At 48.6% G+C, this 27,216-nt stretch overlaps 1 protein-coding gene across 3 annotated transcripts in view; it reads left to right on the forward strand.

The window, feature by feature from the left end:
• Positions 1–27,216, forward strand: part of nxn (nucleoredoxin) — a 202,645-nt gene that overhangs the window by 144,107 nt on the left and 31,322 nt on the right. For all 3 annotated transcript variants that reach the window (XM_060943683.1, XM_060943685.1, XM_060943684.1), the window contains exon 2: positions 1,818–1,935. In XM_060943683.1, the coding sequence (XP_060799666.1) occupies positions 1,818–1,935 (118 nt within the window). The remainder of the gene's footprint in view (positions 1–1,817; positions 1,936–27,216) is intronic.

Below are 27,216 nucleotides of genomic sequence, written 5' to 3' on the forward strand. Positions count from 1 at the left end.
CACGGTGGTGTAGTGGTTAGTGCTGTCGCCTCACAGCAAGAAGGTCCTGGGTTCGAGCCCCGTGGCCGGCGAGGGCCTTTCTGTGCGGAGTTTGCATGTTCTCCCCGTGTCCGCGTGGGTTTCCTCCGGGTGCTCCGGTTTCCCCCACAGTCCAAAGACATGCAGGTTAGGTTAACTGGTGACTCTAAATTGACCGTAGGTGTGAATGGTTGTCTGTGTCTATGTGTCAGCCCTGTGATGACCTGGCGACTTGTCCAGGGTGCACCCCGCCTTTCACCCGTAGTCAGCTGGGATAGGCTCCAGCTCGATAAAGCGGCTACAGATAATGAGATGCTATGAGATGATGAGATGAGTCTCCAGCGTCAGTGCTTTGTAACAGAAGTAAAGTCTCTCTGTCTCGCTCTCTGTGTCTGTCTGTGTCTCTGTCTCTCTCCCACTCTCTCTTTTTGTCTTTCTCTCACTTTCTCTCTGTCTCTCTCTCTCTCACTTTCTCTCTGTCTCTCTCTCTCACTTTCTCTGTGTCTGTCTCTCTCGCTCTCTCTCTCGCTTTCTCTCTGTCTGTGTGTGTCTCTCTTTCTCACTCTCTCTCTCTGTCTCTCTCTCTCTCTCTCTCCCGAGAGAGAGAGAGACAGTGTGTGTGTGTGTGTGTGTGTGTGTCTCTCTCTCTCTCTCTCTCTGTCTCTCTTTCTCACTCTCTGTCTGTCTGTCTCTCTCTTGGTCTATGTGTGTGTGTCTCTCTCTCTCTGTCTCTCTTTCTCACTCTCTGTCTGTCTGTCTCTCTCTTGGTCTGTGTGTGTGTCTCTCTCTCTCTGTCTCTCTTTCTCACTCTCTCTGTCTGTCTCTGTCTCCCGAGAGAGAGAGAGAGAGAGAGAGAGAGAGAGAGAGAGAGAGTGTGTGTGTCTCTCTCTCTCTCTGTCTCTCTTTCTCACTCTCTGTCTGTCTGTCTCTCTCTTGGTCTGTGTGTGTGTGTCTCTCTCACTCTCTTTCTGTCTGTCTCTCTCTCTCTTGGTGTGTGTGTGTGTGTGTGTGTGTGTGTCTCTCTCTCTCTCTGTCTCTCTCTCTCTCTCACTCTTGGTGTGTGTGTGTGTGTGTGTGTGTCTCTCTCACTCTCTCTCTGTCTGTCTGTCTCTCTCGGTCTGTGTGTGTGTCTCTCTGTCTCTCTCTCTCACTCTGTCTGTCTGTCTTTCTCTCTCTTGCTCTGTGTGTGTGTGTCTCTCTCTCTCTGTCTGTCTGTCTCTCTCTCTCGTTTCTGACACGGGAAAAGTTCTTGAGAGAAAGTGATGGAGGCTGTTGAGGGAACTGTTGTTTGTAGCTGCTATAACGGCGTGATTACGGGATCTGACTTGCTTTGCAGATGTTCCACAAGATTTGATGTAACTGGAAACGGATAAAAATTATGATGCGTCTTGTTTAATAAACGACGTCTGGTAAATTTGCTGCAGTATAAGAGGAATAAAACTAGCAAGAGTGCTGTGTGTTTCTCACAGGCTCTGAGGACTCGAGCACGCAAAGATATGAAGTTTATCTTCTGTCGAACATATTTCACTCATTTGCTTCACTCACTCGTGAATATATTCACTACTCGGAGATAAAGTTCATATCTTCGCACCATTGTGTCCTATCCTCTATATATTAGATTTGTATAACATGCAGCAACATGGCATAACGTAATAGATACCGTAATTCATTTGTAATTTGTATAACTGTTGTAAGTTTGCTTCACATTGCATCACCCCACTGCTGATTATTTTCCTATAATACACTTATCATGCTTCTCTCTCTCTCTCTCTCTCTCTCTCTCTCTCTCTCTCTCTCAGATGAAGCTGTGGAACAAGTACAAGGTGACCAGTATTCCCTCACTGGTGTTTGTGGATGCAACAACAGGGAAGGTGGTGTGTCGCAACGGTTTACTTGTGGTGAAGGATGACCCGAAAGGTAGACACATTCCTCCCCCCCCCCCCACACACACACACATGCACTGTATTATTTCACCGCCACTAGTGTGTGTGTGTGTGGTGTGTGTGTGTGTGTGCCTATGATCGATTCCTCATTAAAAAAAATCTTGATCTCCTTTGCCCATTAAACCCTAAAGCAGACGGATGCACATGAGTCGAAGGGAATAGTCTCTTGTGTCGCCTTATCAATATTTTGACACCCTGCTCTTAAATGGCACCCAGACCCCCTGAACGCGCAGCACAGAAAGCCTCATTTGTCATCAGGTAGATGAAGCACAGTGGCATGTGTGAAATCCCCTCAGCAAAAGCAAACAGCTTTCCCATGAGCAGAATGACAGATTCCTGGCCGGCCTAATGAACCCCAGCTCTGGCAGTAGCCATGCCGAATTATCCGTTCTGCTCATTAGTGCACTTCCATTCAGAGGAGCTGTTTCTCAACCTGGCAGCTCCCTCTTTTTCTGTGTGCGCGCGCGTGTGTGTGTGTGTGTGTGTGTGTGTGTGTGTGTAAGATTTGATTGTGCATTTGAGCAGTAGCTGGGAGGTGGTAGGTTCAAAAGGAAGAGAAGATATTCTGTATATTTGCCTGAGTGCGCATATTGTAAGTGTTGGCTTGTCTGGGATTCGGTCCAAATTATTTTGTGTGTGCGTGCATGCTGTAACTGGTCTAAAAGTCACTGATTGGATATATGGAGCACTTGCATGTGACGTCACATCCGATCCAGACTGTAAACAGACGCCACCTTGTCGGTCAAACGCCATATTTCCGCCTTCTACTTCTACCTTTTCTTCTGGAAAACCCTACTATATACAATTCTACTACAACGTCAACTCCACTGAAAATCAATAAAACATAAGACGAGTGGAATCCTGTGTCCGAGTCCTTCCCTTTCAAGTGTGGGAAACCCATGATGCTCACATACACTTGACAGTAGGCTGCCACGGGACCCTGACAGGCGTGCAAAATGGATTGCTGCTATCAGGTATACCATATATACAGTAATAGTGATAGACTACAAGCTCTCCCTACCTGTGCACGTTTTTTATGTTTTTTGTGTGTATTTTTGCGTGTTGTTCGTCTGTACCGGACTTCAATATCCACTACAACCGTATGGACTTACTGGACATTGGTTTCCAGCAGAAAATGACGGTTTGTAGCGATTTCCATCGCATGCACAACATTCCAGACGAGATAGCGAGACCAGCGGGGTCTCAATACTTAAGTGACTTACCCGTCCAATGAGGATTGTTATTTTCTTGTTTACAAGATGCCACATCTGAGTCGCTGACAAATCCTGAATTTCTGTAAAGATAACTGTCCAGAGATTTATAAGCACGCAGTGCTTCACCACTGAACAGCGAGGGAAAGTTAATGAGGTAATTATACACTGTGGCAGCGGGGGCGTGGTCAAGCGCCGGTCTGTGACAGGAGGGCGGAGTCAGGGAAGGTAAGTGGCAGAATCACGTCACCTGAGAGCAATTAACCTGTTTGTGTGTCTTCCCAGTGACTGCGCCCTATATCAGGAGGGAGAGCGAGAGCAGAGGGGCGCAACCCTGAACCAGACGCCAGTTGTGTGTGTGTCTCTGTAAAAAGTATTGCTAGACTGAAAAGTGTGGCAATAAAGCCAGTTGATAAAACCTGATCTCTGTCCTGCCGTCCTCTGTGCTCCACCCACACGTAGGGTCGTTACAGTGGTGCTGAAACCCGGGACAGTGGAGCACCAAACCCGCAGCCCCATGGAATCCTCCCCGTTCGCCGATCTGATCCACGCCCTCGCCACGGCTCAGCAAAGCCAGCACCAGGCACTCGTCACGCTCCGAAAGGAGCAGGAGCAGCGCTTCAAAGCCCTGGTGCTGGCCCAGCAGGAAGATCGCGAGGCGTTCCGGCATCTCCTCGCGTCGGCGGGGTCCACCAGCGCTCCGGCCGCGGGCCCGTCTCCCCTCATTGTCACCAAGATGGGCCCGCAGGACGACCCCGAGGCTTTCATCACGTTGTTTGAACAGGTCGCCGAAGCCTCGGGGTGGCCGATGGAGCAGCGCGCGGCGCGCCTCCTCCCCCTGCTCACGGGAGAGGCACAGCTGGCCGCGCTACAGCTCCCCGCCAACCGCCGGCTGGCCTACGCGGACCTTCGCCGGGCCGTCCTCCAGCGCGTGGGGCGCACACCGGAGCAACAGCGCCAGCGCTTCCGCGCGCTGCGACTGGAGGAAGTCGGCCGGCCGTTCGCGTTCGGCCAGCAGCTCCGGGACGCCTGCTGGCGGTGGCTGAGGGCCAACGATCGCGACGCCGAGGGAATCGTCGACCAGGTGGTACTGGAACAGTTCATCGCCCGCTTACCAGCCGGAACCGCGGAGTGGGTCCAGTGCCACCGCCCGGCGTCGCTGGATCAGGCAGTCGAGCTGGCGGAGGATCATCTGGCGGCTGTCCCGGCGGCAGGACAGCAGATGGCATCTTCTCTTCTCTCCTCTTCTCTCTCTCTCTCTCCCCCTCCTCCTGTGTCCTGTCCTCGCCCCATTCCCCCTCCGCGGAGGCGGGGGCCGGCACCCCCCCAGCCGGCCCGCCGCACCCGCGGTGCCCTCCCGTTTCTCCCTTCTGTGTCTGTCTCTCCCCCACCTCAGGTGAGTGAGCCCCAGATCACCGGTGCAGAGGGAAAGCCCGGGCCGGTTTGCTGGCGCTGCGGGGAGCCGGGCCACCTTCAACAGCAGTGCACGGCAACGGAAGTGGGCGCGGTGGTTCGGATCCCCGACGCGCCAGAGGCCGCCCTCGATCGGGCCGGAGCGTATCGCATACCGGTGAGTATCCAAGGGGCTACATATCAGGCGTTGGTGGATTCTGGTTGTAATCAGACCTCAATTCGCCAAAGCCTGGTTCAAAACGAGGCATTGGGGGGAGCACAAGGGGTGAAGGTGTTATGTGTGCACGGGGATGTTCACAGCTACCCTTTGGTGTCGGTCCACATTATTTTCAGAGGGGAAAAATTCATAGTAAAGGCGGCGGTTAATCCTCGCCTTACCCACTCTCTAATTTTGGGGACTGATTGGCCGGGATTTCGGGGTTTAATGACACGCCTAGTCGAGAGTGGGTCCTGCCATTTGACAGGGGGAGGTCCCGGTGTCGCTTTGGCGGGAGCAGCTGTCACAGAGCCGTCTACGTCATCTCCGCGTCAGAGTGAGGAGCCGCCGGCTCCTCCTCTCTCTCTTGGGGAATCCCTCGCGGATTTCCCATTAGAGCAGTCGCGAGACGAGACTCTGCGGCATGCGTTTGACCAAGTGAGAGTAATCGATGGTCAAACGCTCCCGCCGAACGCCACCCCGTCCTTCCCCTACTTCGCGATTATGAAGGATAGATTATACCGAGTGACGCAGGACACTCAAACTAAAGAGCGAGTCACGCAGCTTTTAATTCCGAAGAGCCGCCGGGAATTGGTATTCCAGGCGGCTCACTTTAATCCCATGGCCGGACACTTGGGGCAGGATAAAACACTAGCCCGAATAATGGCCCGTTTCTATTGGCCGGGGATTCGCGGCGATGTCCGTAGGTGGTGTACGGCATGCCGCGAATGCCAGTTAGTAAACCCAGCGGCCATTCCAAAAGCGCCTTTGCGCCCTCTACCGTTAATCGAGACCCCGTTCGAGAGAATTGGGATGGATCTCGTCGGGCCATTAGATCGGTCAGCACGAGGGTACCGCTTTATATTAGTTCTGGTGGACTATGCAACGCGATACCCGGAAGCAGTGCCTCTGCGCAATATCTCAGCACGCAGTATTGCCGAGGCACTCTTCCGCGTCATCTCCCGAGTTGGAATCCCGAAAGAGATTCTGACTGATCAAGGCACTACGTTTATGTCACGAACACTGCGCGAACTGTATGGGTTATTGGGGATTAAGCCGATCCGCACCAGCGTGTATCACCCACAAACGGACGGTTTAGTGGAACGATTCAACCGCACCCTCAAAAATATTATTAAAAAATTCGTAAGTGAGGACGGACGTAACTGGGATAAGTGGCTCGAACCCTTGCTGTTCTCAGTGCGAGAGGTCCCCCAAGCCTCCACGGGGTTCTCCCCGTTTGAATTATTATATGGGCGTAAGCCGCGCGGCATCCTGGACGTGCTGCGGGAAAATTGGGAGGAGGGACCTTCACAAAGTAAGAACGAAATTCAGTACGTTATGGACCTGCGCGCAAAACTCCACACACTCACGCACCTAACTCAGGAGAATTTGCGGCAGGCCCAGGAACGGCAAGCCCGCCTGTACAACAAGGGTACGCGCCTTAGAGAGTTCACTCCGGGAGATAAGGTACTCGTACTGTTGCCCACGTCGAGCTCCAAATTGATCGCCAAGTGGCAAGGACCCTTTGAGGTCACACGGCGAGTCGGGGACGTCGACTATGAGGTGAGGCGAACGGACAGGGGTGGGGCGCTACAGATTTACCACCTCAACCTGCTTAAACTCTGGAACGAGGAGGTCCCCGTGGCGTTGGTGTCGGTAGTTCCAGAGAAGGCGGAGCTGGGGCCGGAGGTTCAAAAAGGGACATTGGCATCGCGTACCTCTCCGGTCCCCTGTGGAGACCACCTCTCCCCGACCCAACTCACGGAGGTCGCCCAGTTGCAGACCGAGTTTTCGGATGTGTTCTCGCCCCTGCCCGGTCGCACTAACCTCATAGAGCACCACATAGAGACGCCCCCGGGGGTGGTAGTGCGTAGCCGCCCTTACAGGCTACCCGAACACAAAAAAAAGGTGGTTCGGGAAGAACTTCAGACCATGCTCGAAATGGGCATCGTCGAGGAGTCCTACAGTGACTGGAGCAGCCCGGTGGTCTTGGTACCCAAGGCCGACGGGTCGGTCCGGTTCTGTGTGGACTATAGGAAAGTCAACGCGGTGTCTAAATTCGACGCGTACCCAATGCCTCGTATTGATGAGTTGCTCGATCGACTCGGCACTGCTCGCTTTTATTCGACACTGGATTTGACGAAGGGATATTGGCAGATCCCCTTGACTCCACTATCCCGAGAAAAAACGGCCTTTTCCACACCGTTTGGTTTACACCAATTCGTCACCCTTCCGTTTGGGCTGTTTGGGGCGCCCGCGACGTTTCAGCGGCTGATGGACAGAGTCCTCCGCCCTCACGCCACGTATGCAGCAGCATATTTAGATGACATAATCATCTATAGTAATGACTGGCAGCGGCACCTCGAACATCTGAGGGCTGTCCTTAGGTCACTGAGGCGAGCGGGGCTCACAGCCAACCCAAAGAAGTGTGCGATTGGGCGGGTGGAAGTACGGTATCTGGGCTTCCACTTGGGCAACGGGCAGGTGCGTCCCCAAATTAATAAGACGGCAGCAATTGCGGCCTGCCCGAGGCCCAAGACCAAAAAGGGGGTGAGACAGTTCCTGGGGCTGGCTGGCTATTATCGCAGGTTTATACCTAATTATTCGGACGTCACCAGCCCGCTGACTGATCTCACTAAAAAGGGGGCACCAGATCCGGTCCAGTGGACGGAGCAGTGCCAGCGGGCTTTCTCAGAGGTAAAGGCTGCACTGTGTGGGGGGCCACTTCTACACTCCCCTGACTTTTCTCTCCCTTTTATGTTGCAGACCGATGCGTCGGACAGAGGGCTGGGGGCGGTTTTGTCCCAGGAGGTGGAGGGGGAGGACCGCCCTGTCCTGTATATCAGCAGGAAGCTGTCGGTGCGTGAGGGGCGCTACAGCACCATAGAGAAAGAGTGTCTGGCCATCAAGTGGGCGGTTCTCGCCCTCCGGTACTACCTGCTGGGGCGCCCTTTCACCCTCTGTTCGGACCACGCGCCCCTCCAGTGGCTCCACCGCATGAAGGATGCCAACGCGCGGATCACCCGTTGGTATCTGGCGCTCCAACCCTTTAATTTCAAGGTGGTCCACAGGCCGGGGGCGCAGATGGTCGTGGCGGACTTCCTCTCCCGTCAAGGGGGGGGGGGAGTCGGCTGCAGGCCGGACGGCCGCCCGGCCTGAGTCGGGCGGTGGGGGTATGTGGCAGCGGGGGCGTGGTCAAGCGCCGGTCTGTGACAGGAGGGCGGAGTCAGGGAAGGTAAGTGGCAGAATCACGTCACCTGAGAGCAATTAACCTGTTTGTGTGTCTTCCCAGTGACTGCGCCCTATATCAGGAGGGAGAGCGAGAGCAGAGGGGCGCAACCCTGAACCAGACGCCAGTTGTGTGTGTGTCTCTGTAAAAAGTATTGCTAGACTGAAAAGTGTGGCAATAAAGCCAGTTGATAAAACCTGATCTCTGTCCTGCCGTCCTCTGTGCTCCACCCACACGTAGGGTCGTTACATACACGTCTGGGTATTCCACCTCTGGCAGTTCAATATCCACTGACACGGTCGTGAAAACTCGGTCCGGTAAGCCATAAGGGTCACTAATCTGTAGGTCGTTTATTTTAGACATGTATCTAGTTATCTGTTCATTAGAAAAATGAGCCGTGTAGTCCGTCGGTTGAAATTGATCCATTTTGTATACAAGTGCAGCAGTATTCAGCGGTGTTTTTTACCGACAAGATGGCGGCTGTGTACTTTCCGGTCACGTGACTGCAAGAGGTCTATAGACTATATAGGTGATCAGAAGTTTACATCCATAGACATGAATTTCCGATTAAAGATTGGGGGACGAGTGGAAATTTACCCCCACTTTCTCCCCAGGGCAAGTGGGTTTAAAAGTTAATGTCGAGTCCTGTTGGCATCTACAAACAGTGCTGGATGAAGGTGAAACTTGCTAAGGGACATTTAGCCAAATATTAGTATACTGTACAATTATTCTGCACAATTGGGCTTTCAGTGATTGCTGTGAACTTTTCTCTTTCTGTGGCAGAATAATTGTACAGTATACCAATATTTGGCTAAATGTCCCTTAGCAAGTTTCACCTTCATCCAACACTGTTTGTAGGTGCCAACAGGGCTCGACATTAACTTTTAAACCCACTTGCCCTGGGGAGAAAGTGGGGGTAAATTTCCACTCTCCCCCCAATATTATCACTTGCCCCCTATTTTGTGAGAACGACCTTTTTTTTTTAAGGAAAACCATAGAATAGTTGTGAATTGCAACATAAAATGAAGATCACACATTGAGCTGAAGTTTGGTTAATGATCAAGTTTATTATTAAGTTTGGTTATTGGTTACTTTTTTCCTTGGAACGGACAGTAACGATTTTATCCAAAATAGTTTTTCCTGCCTTAGTTGATTTATTTTCATGTCGCATGCACGCAGCTGTTGTAAAGTTCAATGTGTTTGTGTAGAACTCTCTGACTGTAGGTTCATTACTCAATAATGTAGAAATCTGTGTGTGTGTGTGTATAGTGTATATGTATATATATTATTTTGCACAGGACTGTGTTCATCTGATAACAGAAACAAAGCTCCAGCTCTCTGTGCTCTTAATCTGTTCTGTTCTTTCAGGATTTATCGCGCATGTCGCTCCTTGTTGAGTTTTTTATGCTCGAGTTGTTTGAAACCAATCTGGGTTTTCTGTGTCGAATAAGGAAGCGGCTTCACCTGTAAGAAAATCAAACACTTTCATGAAGGCGCTGACTCGAATGCGAGCAGAAAAAAAATAAAACAAGATTCTTAAGCAAACTCTTCCATCCTCACTTCCAACTTTCTGTTTTTGTAAAATGCATTTTAAATACAATCGTGAATTTCTCTGGAGTTTTCAAGCTGAGCTCCTCTCCTCGTATTCTTTAACCACTCATTTCCCTGTTGTTCTTGAAGCATTTGCTTCTATTTGTTAACATTTTTCTTGATAGCAGGGAGACGGTAATGCCTTTGATTTAATCGATTTCTCTGTTTGAAGAAGCAAAAATGAACCATAGTGAAGACGGATTAAGCTGCTTGCATGAAAGACGGTGTCTGTCTGACCCCAGCTGTAATTATCACGTGATGCGTGATGTCATGCACAAGGAGCTTATAAACAGTACGTGTACCATACTACACCAGCGGGGGTATATAAAATAACTTGCAAAGCAGTAAATGAAACTGAGACTAAGAAAACAGCCAAGAAATTATAGCGGATATGTAGTGAGGGACACTTTTAGGAACTGAAATAAAAGATCAAAAAGCCTAATTTTTGTGGTGCTAGTTCGTAATATATGCTCATTCCAACTTGCCCGGTCGGTCATGTCGGGGACACATCCCACTTGCCCAAATGCATGTTTCACTTGCCCTGGGCAATCGGGCAGTGCTTAATGTCGAGCCTTGGTCAACAAGCTTCTGGCAGAATTCTGGTTGGATATTTGTCTGCTGCTCTTGGCAGAATTGGTAAAGAACAATTAAATTTGAGTGTTTCTTGGCATGGACCCGAAATATTTTTAAGCACAGTCCACATATTTTCGATAGGGTTGAGATCAGGACCTGTTTTAAGCTTAATGTTAGCCTGCTTTATCCTCCACACCCAGCTTTGACATGTTTGGGGTCATTGTTCTGTTGGAACACCCAGTTGTGTCCAGGTTTGAGGTTATCTTGATGAACAGTCTTCCTTCTTCATTATTCTATCCACTTTGTGCAATGCACCAGTTCCACTGGCAGCAAAACACCCCCAGAGCAGGATGCTACCACCACCATGCTTCACATTTGGTACAGTGTTCCTCTGTACCTCTGGTCAATGTGGCTAAACAACTCAATCTTTGTCTGATCTGACCGTAAAACTTTCCTCCATAAGGATTTTTCTTTGTACATGTGGTCAGCTACAAACTTGAGTTAAGTTTGAAGATGTCGATTTTAGCTCAAGGGCTTTTTTCTTGGACAGCAGCCTCTTGGTCCATGGCGACGTAAAACTCACTTGAGCGTAGGCCTTGACACTGTGTTCTAGCAGCTTCCAGTTCACATCAGGCCTGTGCCCTGGTGGTTCTTGGGTTGTTCCTGACCATCTGAACCCATTTCCTGTCAGCTGAGAGTGACAGTTTGGGTCTTCTTCCAGCAAAGTGGCTTGACAAAGTGGCTTCACCTCCCAATAACTTGTAGTTGTATACAATTATTTGAACTCATGATCTTGGAATCTGCAATTGTTTATAAACGGTTCTGACACATTCCTGAGTATGTATTCTGAGTATTCCTTGCCGCAGACCTGTGATAACTCCACCTCTCTGCTGAATCAGTTGAACGACTTCTTTGCAGACAACAGCACCACGGCACAGAAGACCCCACCACCTCCCAGTGACCAGGTGTTGATGCTGTCCCCAGACAGCGTGAGGAGAGCTCTCAGGATGACAAATGCACGGAAAGCCCCGGGTCCTGATAACATTCCTGGTCGTGTCCTGAGAGACTGTGCCGAGGAGCTCACAGATGTCTTTACGGACATCTTCAACATCTCGTTGAGCAAGGCTGTTGTCCCCATGTGCCTCAAAACCACCACCATCATCCCGGTCCCGAAGAAGCCGTCTCCCTCCTGCTTCAATGACTACTGCCCGGTTGCACTCACTCCCATCCTCATGAAGTGCTTCAAGCGGCTAGTCATGAGGCATATCAAGTCTGCCCTCCCCCCCGCCCTGGACCCTTTCCAGTTTGCATATCAGTCCAACTGTTCGACCGATGATGCCATCTCCACTGCCCTCCACTCAGCCCTCACCCACCTGGAGACAAAAGACTCGTACATCAGAATGCTGTTCATAGACTTTAGCTCAGCATTCAACACAATCATTCCTCAGCAGCTCATTCATAAACTGGACCAGCTGGGACTCAACACCTCCCTGTGCAACTGGCTGCTGGACTTCCTGACGGAGAGACCACAGTCTGTACAGGTCGGCAGCAACTCCTCCAGCACCATCACATTGAACACGGGGGCCCCCCAAGGATGTGTGCTGAGCCCCCTCCTCTTCACTCTGCTGACCCACTGACTGCACACCAACATCCAGTTACAACCTCTTCATTAAGTTTGCGGATGACACGACTGTGGTGGGTCTCATCAACAATGGCGATGAGACAATCTACAGGAGTGAGGTGAGCCGCTTGGCCGTGTGGTGCAAGGACAACAATCTCCGCCTGAACGTGGAGACAACGAAGGAGATTGTTGTGGACTTCAGGAGAGCGCACACCCAACATGCTCCACTAACTATCAATGGTGCTGCAGTGGAAAGGGTGAGCAGCACCAAGTTTCTGGGTGTGCACATCTCTGAAGACCTGTCCTGGGGCAACAACACCGCATCACTGGCCAAAAAGCCCAAGTGTCTGTACTTCCTCCGCAAACTGAGGAGAGCAAGACCCCCAGCCCCCATCATGCACACATTCTACAGAGGCACCATCGAGAACATCCTGACCAGCTGCATCACCGTGTGGTACAGCGCCTGCACCGTGTCCTGCTGCAAGACTGCAGCGCATCATGAGAGCAGCTGAGAGGATCATTGGTGTCTCTCTCCCTTCTCTAATGGATATTTATAGCAAAGCCATCAGGATTGCAGGTGACCCCACCCACCCATCTCACAGCCTCTTCAGCCTGCTGTCGTCGGGGAGGAGACTGCGGAGTCTCCGGGCCAAAACCAGCAGGCTCAAGAACAGTTTCTTTCAACAGGCGGTCAGGAGGCTCAACTCCCTCCCTGTTCTGCCCCTCCTCCCCCCTCTGCCCCCTGCCACAGATTCTGCTCGCACACCCCCCTGCCCCCCCTTCAGCATCTGACATCATGTCACCCTCACAGTCGTCCCCCCCCAACACACACACACACACACACACACACACACACACACACACACAAAACGTTCATTAACACACTGAACTCAGGGACTGCACATTTCACTTTACCTCGCTCATTTGCACTATTCTGCACTACCTCACCTTAACAGCCATTAGTTTATTGCTTATACTGCTTATTTCATGTTTACCTGCTATACTCAAGTGCCCTTGACTGTTTATTTTATGTCCTTTTGCTCCAATTTATATATATATATATATATATATATATATATATATATATATATATATATTATGTATGTATGTATGTATATGTGTATGTGTGTATGAGTGTTTAGTCTATGTCTGTTTCTTATCTAGAGTGTTTATACTGTTTATTTCAATTATTCTATTTTTATTTACCGTAAAATACCAAATAATAGCCGAGTTCCAATTAACCGCCGAGTTCCCTTTAACGGCCGGGTGTACGCGTGTGTTGTGACAAATAAAGGCCGGTTCCGAATACTCGCCGGGGTCTAAAAAAAAAAAAAGCGTCCGAACGTTCTATCTAGAATCTTGAGGCCCAGCACTTTTCTGGTTTTCTGGTGTTTAAACGATTTTGCATTGCATAGTTTTCTACCGAAACAATATGAATGAATGAATGAATGAATGAATGAATGAAATTATTTCTATAATACTGTTTACAACATTTTGTTACGTGATAATAAACATGCCATTTCAATGTTATAATCTTGGTCTACCGTAATATTTCTTGAGGAATGCAACTCCGTAACTTTTGACAGATGTCTTAGCCACCCCTTTGGGTATTCACCCAACGAAAGCCAGCGTGTGTGGTGACATTGAGGACTGCGGGTTTCCAAGGTTGGACTGCTGCTTCTGTTAAACGACCTAAATTGCCGAATGCATGCGTCAAAGCACACACTGAGTTTTATTAAAGACCTTATACCATTTCACTTGCCCTTACCCATTCGGATCTGGAAGACGCTTTACAAAAAAGGTGAGAGCGTTCTAACATGCATTTCAGTCTGCTCGCGGCCAATCTAATCCAAGGGGCCTTTTCAACAAGTAATCTGTCGTGCAAGTTGGGCAGAAGCACGCGTCAGGCAGGCAACATGTAGGCCTACAAGTCAGTAACCTATTCAACTAACTTTCATCCGAACTTTAAGTTTTCTACGGGGTCGAGCCACCGTACCAACTCACTCGGGGAATAGGCTCATATCGGCCAAATAGGGAGACGTCTTGGAGAGAAACGTGAGAATGCAAGATGACAGTATGTAGCCACTGCAGGTCACTTATTTTTCAGCATAAGAAAAAACCCTTTGGTTTGACACTTCGCACCCTAATTATGTTGCTTCAACGTCGCGCCCTCCATGCAATTTCAGATTGACAGACATCGCGAAGCGCAAAGGGTGGAGGCTGCATGGGTGAGGGTGATAGCAAGTGACCATAACTTTGCAGAGTAATTAAATCACAGTGCTGCGCACAGACAATGGTGTGGTTTCTCGATTATTTTGTAAAGCATGCGCTTAACTAGTCATTAACAGGAAAAGGTGTGTGATTTATCCTTTATCCACCCCGACTGTGCCATGCGAAGATGCATTCTGCGTCTTCAAAATTCCCCGAAGTCGGCACCGTGCTATCTGTAATCTAACTCTAAACAAACTGTAAGTTATACTGGTTAAAAGTAGGCCTATCTGAGAATGATTTTTTCCCCGTTTTGAGGTAGATTTTGGGGAAGGTGTTTGTGAAGAAGGAATTAATCGCCTGTTCCAAATAGCCGCCTAGTCTCTAATACGCGCCGGGTCTCTTACGTGATTGAGACAAATAATCGCCCGGGCTATTATTTGGTATTTTACGGTATTGCATTGCCTGTTTGCACCGTGGGTCAGAGAGGACTGAAATTTCATCTGTGCTGTATTTCGAGCATGTATAGCATATTTGACAATAAAGTTGACTTGACTAAACCTATGATCCTCTTTCTCAGATCTGCACTGAGCTCCTTGGATTTTCCCATTAATGCTGGTCAATCCAGTGAGTGCTCGTCTCGTCTTCTTCCGCTTATCCAGGACCGGGTCGCGGAGGCAGCAGTCTAAGCATGGAAGCCCAAACTTCCCTTTCCCCAGACACCTCGGCCAGCTCCTCGGGAAGAACACCGAGGCGTTCCCAGGCCAGCCGAGAGACATAGTCCCTCCAGCGTGTCCTGGGTCTTCCCCGGGGCCTCCTCCCGGGGGGACATGCCTGGAACACCTCCCCAGGGAGGCGTCCAGGAGGCATCCGAAAAAGATGCCCGAGCCACCTCAGCTGGTTCCTCTCGATGTGGAGGAGCAGCGGCTCTACTCCGAGCTCCTCCCGAGTGACTGTGCTTCTCACCCTATCTCTAAGGGAGCGCCCAGCCACCCTGCGAAGGAAACTCATTTCAGCCGCTTGTATCCGCGATCTTGTTCTTTCTGTCATTACCCAAAGCTCATGACCATAGGTGAGAGTCGGAACGTAGATCGACCGGTAAATTGAGAGCTTCGCCTTTTGGCTCAGCTCCTTCTTCACCACGACGGACCGGTAAAGCGACCGCATCACTGCGGAGGCTGCACCGATCCGCCTGTCGATCTCACGCTCCATCCTTCCCTCACTCGTGAACAAGATCCCGAGATACTTAAACTCCTCCACTTGAGGCAGGACTTCTCCACCAACCTGGAGAGGGCAAGCCACCCTTTTCCGGTCGAGAACCATGGCCTCGGACTTGGAGGTGCTGATTCTCATCCCAGCCGCTTCACACTCGACTGCAAACCGCCCCAGTGCATGCTGAAGGTCCTGGTTTGAAGAAGCCAACAGGACAACATCATCCGCAAAAAGCAGAGATGAAATCCTGTGGTTCCCAAACAGGATTCCTTCCGGCCCCTGGCTGCGCCTAGAAATTCTGTCCATAAAAATTATGAACAGAACCGGTGACAAAGGGCAGCCCTGACGGAGTCCAACATGCACTGGGAACAGGTCTGACTTACTGCCGGCAATGCGAACCAGACTCCTGCTCCGTTCGTACAGGGACCGGACAGCCCTTAGCAAAGAGCCCCGAACCCCATACTCCCGAAGCACCCCCCACAGAATACCACGGGGGACACGGTCGAATGCCTTCTCCAGATCCACAAAGCACATGTGGACTGGTTGGGCAAACTCCCATGAACCCTCGAGCACCCTATGAAGGGTATAGAGCTGGTCCAGTGTTCCGCGACCAGGACGAAAACCGCATTGTTCCTCCTGGATCCGAGGTTCGACTATCGGTCGAATTCTCCTCTCCAGTACCCTGGAGTAAACTTTCCCTGGGAGGCTGAGAAGTGTGATTCCCCTATAATTGGAGCACACTCTCCGGTCCCCTTTCTTAAAAAGAGGGACCACCACCCCAGTCTGCCACTCCAGAGGCACTGTCCCCGACCGCCACGCGATGTTGCAGAGGCGTGTCAACCAAGACAGCCCCACAACATCCAGAGACTTGAGATACTCAGGGCGGATCTCATCCACCCCCGGTGCCTTGCCACCGAGGAGCTTGCAAACCACCTCAGTGACTTCGGCTTGGGTAATGGACGAGTCCACCTCTGAGTCATCAGCCTCAGTCTCCTCAGTGGAAGACATGACGGTGGGATTGAGGAGATCCTCAAAGTATTCTTTCCACCGCCCGACAATGTCCCCAGTCGAGGTCAACAGCTCCCCACCCGCACTGTAAACAGTGTTGGCAGAGTACTGCTTCCCCCTCCTGAGGCGCCGGACGGTTTGCCAGAATTTCTTCGAGGCCGACCGATAGTCCTTCTCCATGGCCTCCCCGAACTCCTCCCAGTTCCGAGTTTTTGCCTCCGCAACTGCCCGAGCTGCAGCACGCCTGGCCTGCCGATACCCGTCGGCTGCCTCAGGAGTCCCGGAGGTCAACATGGCCCGATAGGACTCCTTCTTCAGCTTGACGGCATCCCTTACTTCCGGTGTCCACCACCGGGTTCGGGGATTGCCGCCACGACAGGCACCGGAGACCTTGCGGCCACAGCTCCGAACAGCTGCGTCCACAATGGAGGTAGAGAACATGGTCCACTCAGACTCAATGTCCCCCGCCTCCCTCGGAAGCTGGGAAAAGCTCTCCCGGAGGTGGGAGTTAAAGACCTCCCCAACAGAGTGCTCGGCCAGACGTTCCCAGCAGACCCTCACCATACGTTTGGGCCTGCCAGGTCTGTCCAGCTTCCTCCTCCGCCAGCGGATCCAACTCACCACCAGGTGGTGATCAGTTGACAACTCAGCCCCTCTCTTCACCCGAGTGTCCAAGACATAGGGTCGGAGATCAGATGACACGACTACAAAGTCGATCATCGACCTCCGACCTAAGGTGTCCTGGTGCCACGTGCACTTATGGACACCCCTATGCTCGAACATGGTGTTCGTTATGGACAAACTGTGACTAGCACAGAAGTCCAATAACAAAACACCACTCGGGTTCAGATCGGGGAGGCCGTTCCTCCCAACCACGCCCCTCCAGGTGTCACTGTCATCGCCCACGTGAGCATTGAAGTCCCCCAGTAGCACAATGGAGTCCCCAGTCTGAGCACCCCTCAGTACCTCTCCCAGGGACTCCAAGAAGGCCGGATACTCTATACTGCTATTTGGCCCGTAGGCACAAACAACAGCAAGAGCCCTCTCCCCAATCCGAAGGCGCAGAGAGGCGACCCTCTCGTTCACTGGGGTAAACTCCAACACATGGCGGCTGAGCTGGGGAGCTATAAGGAAGCCCACACCAGCCCGCCGCCGCTCACCATGGGCGACTCCAGAGAAGTGGAAAGTCCAGCCCCTCTCGAGGAGCTGGGTTCCAGAGCCCAAGCTGTGCGTGGAGGTGAGCCCGACTATCTCTAGCCGGTACCTCTCAACCTCCCGCACAAGCTCAGGCTCCTTCCCCCCCAGCGAAGTGACATTCCATGTCCCAACAGCCAGCCGCTGTGTCCGGGGGTCAGGTCGTCGAGGCCCCTGCCTTCGACTGCCACCCAATCCACACTGCACCAAACCCCTACTGCTACCTCTGTGGGTGGTGAACCCACAGGAGGTCGGGCCCACGTCGCCTCTTCGGGCTGAGCCCGGCCGGGCCCCATGGGCAAAGGCCCGACCACCAAGCGCTCGCATACGAGCCCCAACCCCGGGCCTGGCTCCAGGGTGGGGCCCCGGCTGCGTCCTACCGGGCGACGTCACGGTCCTGGATTTTTTCTCCATAGGGGTTTTTTGGTGAACTGCTCTTGGTCTGGCCTGTCACCTAGGACCTGTCTGCCTTGGGAAACCCTAACAGGGGCATAATGCCCCCGACAACATAGCTCCTAGGATCATTCAAGCACACAAACCCCTCCACCACAATAAGGTGGCAGTTCTAGGAGGGGCCAGTGAGTGCTGTCAGAAAAAAACTTTTTATGTTGGCACAGAGAAGCTACCAGCTAATCATGTTCACTAATGTTCAGGAAGTTAAGAGGCCTTGGCCTTGGTAAATTAGAAGACATTTTGGAACTTTCAGTACCACTGAATTAATAATCTAAGTGGATGTACACATATTTTTGGCCCTGTGAAGCCCAAAATAAATTAAAACTTGTGCACCAAATTCTTCTTCTTGTTTTTTTCCCCCTATTTTAGATGTTTGTTGTGCCACAGAAACATAACAGTTCAAGTAAATCATTAAAAGCCTAAAATTGTCATGCCATTCATGTTCACGAGGGGTGTATGTAAACTTTTGAGCGCACCATATATATCTGTGAGTTTATGGTTGTCCTGTTAGGGGGCAGTTTACCGAATGCAGTGGTACTAGATCTAGCTAATGGGAGTTCCTCACACAGCAACCATCACACTTTGATGACGTTGTTGGATAACGTCACACTGTAGAGAAACCGATATGAGCCTCCATGATTCAGTTTGTGATCAGACCCTTTCCCCCGACCCTGCATCAGAACATGAACACTGTGAGTCTCTCTCTGTTCTGTACGTTCTGTAACCCCTCTCCATGCTGATGTTGAATTGATATTTACCATTTAGTGCAACAGATTGTGAAATTGGATCTGGAGCATTTAATGGCTCATGCAGAGTGGACTTTTATTATTGAATGTTGTGCATGCTGATGGCTACTTAACATGAGAGAGTGAATCTTCTTCAGCGTATCTATACTGTATAGCAGTCTGGGAAAACCCTGGACATTTCTTGTTATATACACTGTAGCCAAAAGTTTGTGGACACCCGACTATCATATTACAGACATTTACTAGCAGGTGCTCTTATCCAGAGCGACATAAAACATACTGAGAGCAGCCTGGGGGTTCAGTGTCTTGGGCACTTCAGCCATTCCTGCTGGTCCAGGGAATCAAACCCACAACCTTTTGGTCCCAAAGCTGCTTCTCTAACCATTAGGCCATGGCTTCTCCTGTACTGACTGTTGATTGTAGATCCCATGCCACATTTATTCCCCCCTTTTGTTGTTATTATAACCTCCACTCCTTCTGGGAAGGCTTTCCACTAGATTTTGGAGCCTGGCTGTGGGGATTTGTGATCAGTCAGCCACTAGTGCATTTGTGAGATCAGACACTGAGGAGGTCTGGGGTGCAGTCAGTGTTCAAGTTCATCCCAAAGGTGGTTAGTGGGGTTGAGGTCAGGGCTCTGTGCAGGAAACTCAAGTTCTTCCACTCCATCCTTGGCAAACCATGTCTTGCATTGTGCCCAGAGGAACTGTCATGATTGAACAGGTTTGGGCTTCTTGGTTCCATGAAGGAACTTATAATGCTACAGCATACCAAGACATTCTGTACAGTTGTGTGCTTCCAACTTGGTGGCAACAGTTTGGGGAAGATCCATATTTGGGTGTGATGGTCAGGTGTCCACAAACTTTTGGCCATATAGTGTAGCATTTCAGAGTTAATCCCAAAGGTGAAAATAGTTACTCGCATTTAAAGTTCATAGGCAACGGTTTTAATTTTATGCACATTTGAAACTTTATATGTTAAAAAACCCTCTGTGCTTTTCTTCTGGTCCCAAGAAGTATTGTTAATAAGTAATAATTAAAATAAGTTAGCGCGGACCGTGGCGAATTTCTGTTCGGCTGTTTTCATGACCACTCGGCGTGACGTCGTTTAAGACAAACAAACCGCTTGAGTTGAGTCCACTTCCGTTTACTTACATTGCCGTTCGGCTTGATTACAGACGTGCGTTCAGGAATTTCCAAAGAAAACCCCCATGCCTTATTGCTGTGCAGTGAACTGTAACAACGGGTCCGGTTCAGGAAGAGGTTTTTACCTTTTTCCGAGAGAGGAGAAGAGGTGGAGAGAGTGGATTGGCTTTTTCTGGAAGAGGAGAAGAGGTGGAGCGAGAGGGTTGGCTTTTTTCCAAAAAAGGAGAAGAGGCGGAGCGAGTGGGTTGGCTTTTTTCCGTAAAAGGAGAAGAGGCGGAGCGAGAGGGTTGACTTTTTCCAGAAGAGGAGACGAGGCGGAGAGAGTGGATTGTGCGCGTGAAACGAAATCAAGCAATCAAAGAAGAAACGGAGCAGCAACGCTCAAGCAAAAAGGAGAAGATTGGAGGTAAACATTTTTACTTTTGCTTGCAATTGACAAGTCAAGAATCCTGAGGGATCCTGTACAATCATTGTGGAAATGAGACAAAGGGATATTTCCTCACTTAGAGTCGGCTATAAATAGTATAATGCAGATGGCAGGCTAATATGGCCTACCGGCACACTGTCCAGTAATCGTTCCCTATATCCACTAGGGAGGGCGGTTTAATTATTTCTTCAAAAGGGCTCTTATTTAGTATTACAACAAAAGTAGGAATTTATCATAACTACCAGGATAAATCGTTTGGGCGCAAGTCTTGTTGAGGTCCGGGGTCACCGCGATCAGAGTCGGCCGAGTCGCCGTCCGATTCCGAGGCCGCACGGTCAAACCAGTGAGCCACGTTCACCGATTGCTTCGCAACGGCCACAGGTTCATACATATATGGCTTCACCTCTCGATGTTCAATTTGGAGAGTTCCTACTTCAAAATCACCATTGCTTTCAGACATTCTACACAACCTCTCACGACCAAAGTTCGTATACGTGTGGTCGGTTCACAAGTAAACACAGAACTGCTCCCTGTCTGTTTGCCTTGAATGACGTCAGGATGACTGTCCCCTGGTGGTGAAAGTGCGCGTAAGTGAGATGTAAACAAACCTTCGGAAATTGGGCAAAGCAGTATATTTTAACCGTTTTATTCAATTTTAGGCTGCAAATTAGACACTAGGAAAACTGAATTCGCTTTTTGGGTCGTTCTTCTAGAAAATAAAGTTGATATTCTACATTTCACCTCCGACCGTTGCCTATGACCTTTAAACCTTCCATTGCGAATGTGGTGTGAAAGCATCTCTGACATTTTAAGTCGGTGTCTGATTACAAACTGAACTGATTAGGCTTTTTCAGAAGGTTTTGATGGGTGGTGGCCTGCGGAAACCATACACATGATGAAGTTTTGACATTTCCTGCTATATAAGGGTTGTTTCATAATCATGGTTGTCTTTTTGAAGAACACCAACTAACTCCTGCAACTGGGTCCAGTATATATACACTGGGAGTTTCTTATACTTTATTTTACAGGGACACACTTACAGCCCTCCCTACAGCACCAGTGTCTCTTATAAGTTTGCATTATGCTTGTAAAAGTCTAATTTGACCTTGTGGTCATTTCATTTAATTCTACTTTAATTATTACACTTAGAATTGCTTTTTTTTTTTAGCACTAACACAGTTTTACTTTGGGACGTATACTTTCACAATAGAAACACATTTAAGTGGAAGTTACCTTTTTTTTTTTTTTTAAACCAAGTGCCTATGACAGGATCCTTTGTCCATCAAAAATGTCTTCTCCGGAAATCACTCACCATATTTGTTAAGAAAATATTTGTCTGTTCTGAAGCAGAATACTCTGTTGTTGCACAGTAAAAACAGGACTTGAAACAGATGTAAGACGCTTTTGCAGTGGAGCTTCACATGTGGTTGAAATGTGAGTCCGTCAGAAAGTGTCCTCCGGAAAACCACAAGGAGACACCACTTCAATTGTTATTACAGTTACCACTGTGTACACACATCACTGCACAGGACGTGAAAATTTGTCCTTAGTATACGTCACATCCATTTCAACAGTTTTTCACAAATTTTAGAAATGCTGTGTATGCCTCTGCAGTAACACATCCAGTATACGACCTGTAGCTCTGAAATTCTGCACAGTTGATTTCCATCTTTGGCAGCAGAGAAACACAAAAATCTGAGGTTTGATCTTTGGACTACTGCGGACCGGAAAAGTTTCCCCTGATTGTGAAACGGCTCATATATTTCTGAAAACTACAGTTTTTCTTGAAATGGAATATATTTGTGAATCTGAACCTCAAGTAAAGTTCTAACATTTAAAGGGTTACTTTCCCAACGTTAAAAGTTAATGTCTTGATTACGGACTGAATTGATTAGTCCTGTAGGGGACGTAGCTATCCAACAACTCGATCAAGTTCAGGTTTGTATAAGAGTTCAACAAATGATGCTATAGAAAAGAAAAAAAAATTGGCCAGAACTCAGTTTGTGTATCATTTTGGCCGAATGCCAGAATTCTGTCGGATTTAACGTTCCCAGACAGGTATACAATTATTTGCCAAACCTGTCTGTCATCGTGGTGTTGGGGCTGCCAGCATTTTGATGCTCTCGTTTCAGCTTCACATGGTCCTCCCACAGGCTAATGTGTACTGTACACTCTCCGAATCCTCTCACATCTAATCTCACTGTCGATCCACTTCTCAGTGCTCAAGTTTTTAAACGAACTTGTCAACAGTGAGTTTATTGGTGCAAGTCATGAGACTGCTTCTGCGTTACCAGTGCAGGGTTTCATGATCTCCACTGAGCCATGCTGCTAAACCATGTGGTTACCAGCTTACAGGTCTGTTTGTTATGGGTAATGTTTTCATTCTTCTTCTACCTGTCATGTAAAAACGGTGATCTGAGGTTGGTGATTTGTCAGTCAGAGTGAGAGCTGAAGCTTTTGAAAGTCATGTTGAGTGACAAAAACTACCAGACTCCTGGCTTGCAAGCCCAGGTGCCCCCAGGCAATTGCCCATCATGGGGTGTGTGTGAGTGAATGTGTTCATGCTGTAACTGGTGTCAGGAAAGGTAAAATGATTCCTTCTTGATGGGACATATGTAGGTTTCTATGCTGAGCGTTTGCTGAAACTGTCTTCAGTAATAATTGGATCAGAGTATAGAACTCTGGGCTGTGTAATATAAAGAGCAAAATATGAATGAGCATGCTGTTATGGAAAATTAATCATTAAATAAAGAATAACAAACTCTTTTACGATGACTATTCGCATATAACGAACGAAGTTCATGTCCTTTGCCTTTAATGACAATGATCCAGAGTCTTCAAAAACACATCACTGAGCCATGCGCTCCTCTTCCCACCAGAGAGGAACAATAAGTCATCAAGTCCGCAGTCAAGTGAACACCATAAAACAAAGGCTTAACAGGTCTCGCTTAGGTGTCGATCATTAACAATTATTGAGAACGGCAACTACCGACTTCAAAAAATCACTTAAAAGGACTTTATTTTAGGAGCAAAAAGCAGTTTTACTCGAGTCTTTACTCTGTAAGCATTGTTGTCATGGTTACTCGTAAACATAAGATACTCTCCATCTGTCAGAAAATGCAGGTGATGGACAGACGTAATCGCTGGAAGAGTTTTATTTAGAAACACTCGGGCAAACAGATCCGAATCAGTGATCAAAAATCAGAGTGGAGGAACAGGCAGCGGTCAGACGAGGCACAGACAGGATATCAAAGGCGGAGACAAAGGGCAAAACACAAAACAGAGTCGGAACCAGAATATCAACACAGTGCTACAAAAGGCTTGGCAACGTGAGACACTCAGTACAGCGCGTATACTTCACAAAGTCTGTGTGGAGTGAGAGTCCTTATAAGCACGCAGTGATTGTGCTCTAATCTGGAACAGGTGCATGGTAATTAGTCCTAATGGTGCTGCGTGTGTGTATGTGAGTAACAGATTGAGGTGTGACGCTGCGCATGCGCGGACATGACACTGTCAAAGACAAACTTCATAGCCTGGAGCGTCTAAAGCGTGGGAAGAAAGAAACTAATGTGTCTAAAGAACATGGGATCCTGAAAAATTCTATTTCAACTTTTAAAGAAAAAGAGCTTAGAGACTTTGTCCATAACTGCAGTCAACATGACGGACTGAAAAGAAAGACGACACTGCAAGCAAACGACGGCGAGTGTGAATTATTTCCTTTACTTAAGAATATATAAATATATCAGTGAATTAAGTCTCATCTCATCTCATTATCTGTAGCCGCTTTGTCCTGTTCTACAGGGTCGCAGGCAAGCTGGAGCCTATCCCAGCTGACTACGGGTGAAAGGCGGGGTACACCCTGGACAAGTCGCCAGGTCATCACAGGGCTGACACATAGACACAGACAACCATTCACACTCACATTCACACCTATGGTCAATTTAGAGTCACCAGTTAACCTAACCTGCATGTCTTTGGACTGTGGGGGAAACCGGAGCACCCAGAGGAAACCCACGCGGACACGGGGAGAACATGCAAACTCCGCACAGAAAGGCCCTCGCCGGCCACGGGGCTCAAACCCGGACCTTCTTGCTGTGAGGCGACAACACTAACCACTACACCACTGTGCCGCCCCAGTGAATTAAGTGTAAATATAAATTAAACACCGTTGGTCTTGTTTTATGTAAGAGTGAGTGTTCGGTGTGACCAGTGGCTCCATTTCAGTATTCAGAACTTTTCAGTATAAGAACTATCTGGATGCCCCCCAGGGGGTTGGTTATAGCAGGGTTGCAGTGCATTGTGTTTCCCTTTTGAAAGATGACTATTTTCCAATAAGTGATTTTAATCCTCTTATATCACAGCAATTTGCCAATGATTATTTGTGCGCTTGTTAAAAAGTAAAATGTTCTTCCAATTCTTATCCACATGTAGTTACATGAAATGTTGGGAACATCCATAAGTTAGTTAAGTGCAGTGTATTCATCCCCCTTGATGTTTGTCCTGTTTTTGTTGCATTACAAGCTGGAATGAAAATGGATTTTTGGAGGGTTAGCACCATTTCATTTTATACAACATGCCGACCACTTTAAAGGTGCACATTGTTGTTTTATTGTGTGACAAACAATAATTAAGATGAAAAAACAGAAATCTGGAGTGTGCATAGGTATTCACCCCCCAGAATCAATACTTTATGGAGCCACCTTTTGCTTCAAGTCTCTTGGGGTATGTCTCTATTAGCTTAGCACATCTAGCCACTGGGATTTTTGCCCATTCCTCAATGCAAAACTGCTCCAACGCCTTCAAGTTAGATGGGTTGCGTTGGTGTCCAGCAATCTTCAAGTTATGCCACCAATTCCCAATTGGATTGAGGTCTGGGCTTTGACTCGGCCATTCCAAGACATTTAAATGTTTCCCTTTAAACCACTCCAGTGTAGCTTTAGCAGTATGTTTAGGGTCATTGTCCTGCTGGAACATGAACCTTCGTCCCAATCTCAAACCTCTGGCCAACTCAAACAGGTTTTCCTCCAGAATTGCCCTGGATTTAGTGCCCTCCATCTTTCCTTCAGTCTTGACCAGCTTTCCTGTCTCTGCAGATGAAAAACATCCCCACTGCATGATGCTGCCACCACCATGCTTCACTGTAGGAATGGTGTTCTCAGGGCGATGGGTTTGCACCACATATGGTGTTTCCCATGATGGTCAAAAAGATCAATTTTAGTCTCATTTAACCAGAGAACCTTCTTCCATGTGTTTGGGGAGTCTGCCACATGCTGTTGGGCAAACTCCAAACGTGTTTTTTTTAAACAATGGCTTATTTTTTGGCCAATCTTCCATAAAGCCCCGCCCACTCTGTGGAATGTATGGCTTAAAGTGGTCCTATGGACAGATACTCCCATCTCCGCTGTGGATCTTTGCAGCTCCTTGGTGTCTTTGTTGCATCTCTGATTAATGCCCTCCTTGCCCGGTCTGTGAGTTTTGGTGGGCGGGGTTTGTATAGTGGTGACATATTCTTTCCATTTTGCTATAATGGATTTAATGGTGATCCGTGGGATATTCAAAGTTTGGGATATTTTTTATAACCCAACCCTGATCTATACTTCTCCACAACTTTGTCTCTGACCTGTTTGGAGGCTCCTTGGTTTTCATGTTGCTTGTTTAGTAGTGTTGCAGAGTCAGGGTCCTTCCAGAGCAGGTGGATTTTATACAGACATGATGTGACAGATCATGTGACACTTTGATTGGACACAAGTGGATTTAATTCCAGCTTGTAATGTGACAAAACAGGGCAAACACCAAGGGGGATGAATACTTTTGCAAGACACTGTACTTAGTTACTTAGTTCCTGTTGTCACTTAGATCATAGCAACCTCTTTTTCTTTCTCTGATGTTCTCAAGTTCATGGTGTTCTGGAGAAACAGCCAGTGTCCTGAAGTGTTTCCTGTGTCAGAAAGCGTTCCCTCTGAGTGAGATTAATGAGTGCTGTGTGTGTGTTCAGGTGTGTGTTTGTGCAGTAACTGCTATTAATTATTCACAGTTTGGTAATGGGGTGTGACGGTGTATCTGTGTTCAGCATGTGATGGATGTCTGCTGCTTGAATGTATCAGTATGGTGCAGGCTGAGGAGAGAGAAAGTGTGACCTCTGTAGGAAGTCGTTCACAGAGCGGTGGCTGCGTGTCGGCCTGCAGCGAGGGGATAGAGAGCACTTCAGCGCTTGCTCGACAATAGAGCGGAGCAGGAGCTGCTCAGTGGGGCGTGGCCTCTGGGCCTCATGAAGCTCTCGTCAAAAAGGGACTTCCAGAGAGTGTAGTCTGCTCTGTTTACCGCTAAAAAAAACCTTTTCACCTAACTTCAAGAACAATCTTCTCTGGAAGGGTGGAACTCCATGACCCACGGGCGATTGCTCTAAGACAACGAGGGAGGCTCAGCCTCCTCTAAAAATGACGAACATCGTGTAGGATGAATTGCGCTAGGCTTATGTTATAGCCGACCTTATAACATTGCTATTTCAGATCCAGAATCATAGAAATATGTGCTCAACCCAACTACAGTGCGAAATCATTCCGTTATAACTTTCCCCAGTTCGCCTAATGTGTGCGTGAGTTTTTCCCCCTCGTGACAGCGCGATGCAGCGCAGCCTCAGTGGATTGGGAGCTATGTGCTTGTCAATCTCAAAATGCAAGACGATTATTGGACAAATACTGCGAAAATGCCCGCCCACGGACTCCGAGCCTCACAGTGGGAGGGACATGGCAAAGCTTTCCGCGAGGAGACTGGTGATTGGTGAAAGCGGCCGGATATTTTCTTTGATTGACAGCTCGTTTCAAATATAGACAGGCAGCGGTGAATTTCAGTTCAGTTCCATGCGGATTCGCAAGTGCTGTGGTGTATTGTAAGAGATCAGCTTACATTTCGATTTCATTCATTACATACGGTTTCTACCAGCTTTTTTAGTTTGTATATATTTTCATTATAAATAAAGTGTAAATATAGTGTTGTCAAGTTTCCTATCTTAGTTCCAGAAATGTCGTTTAT

This window comes from Neoarius graeffei, chromosome 17 (assembly GCF_027579695.1).
Source record: "Neoarius graeffei isolate fNeoGra1 chromosome 17, fNeoGra1.pri, whole genome shotgun sequence".
Taxonomy (NCBI): domain Eukaryota; kingdom Metazoa; phylum Chordata; class Actinopteri; order Siluriformes; family Ariidae; genus Neoarius; species Neoarius graeffei.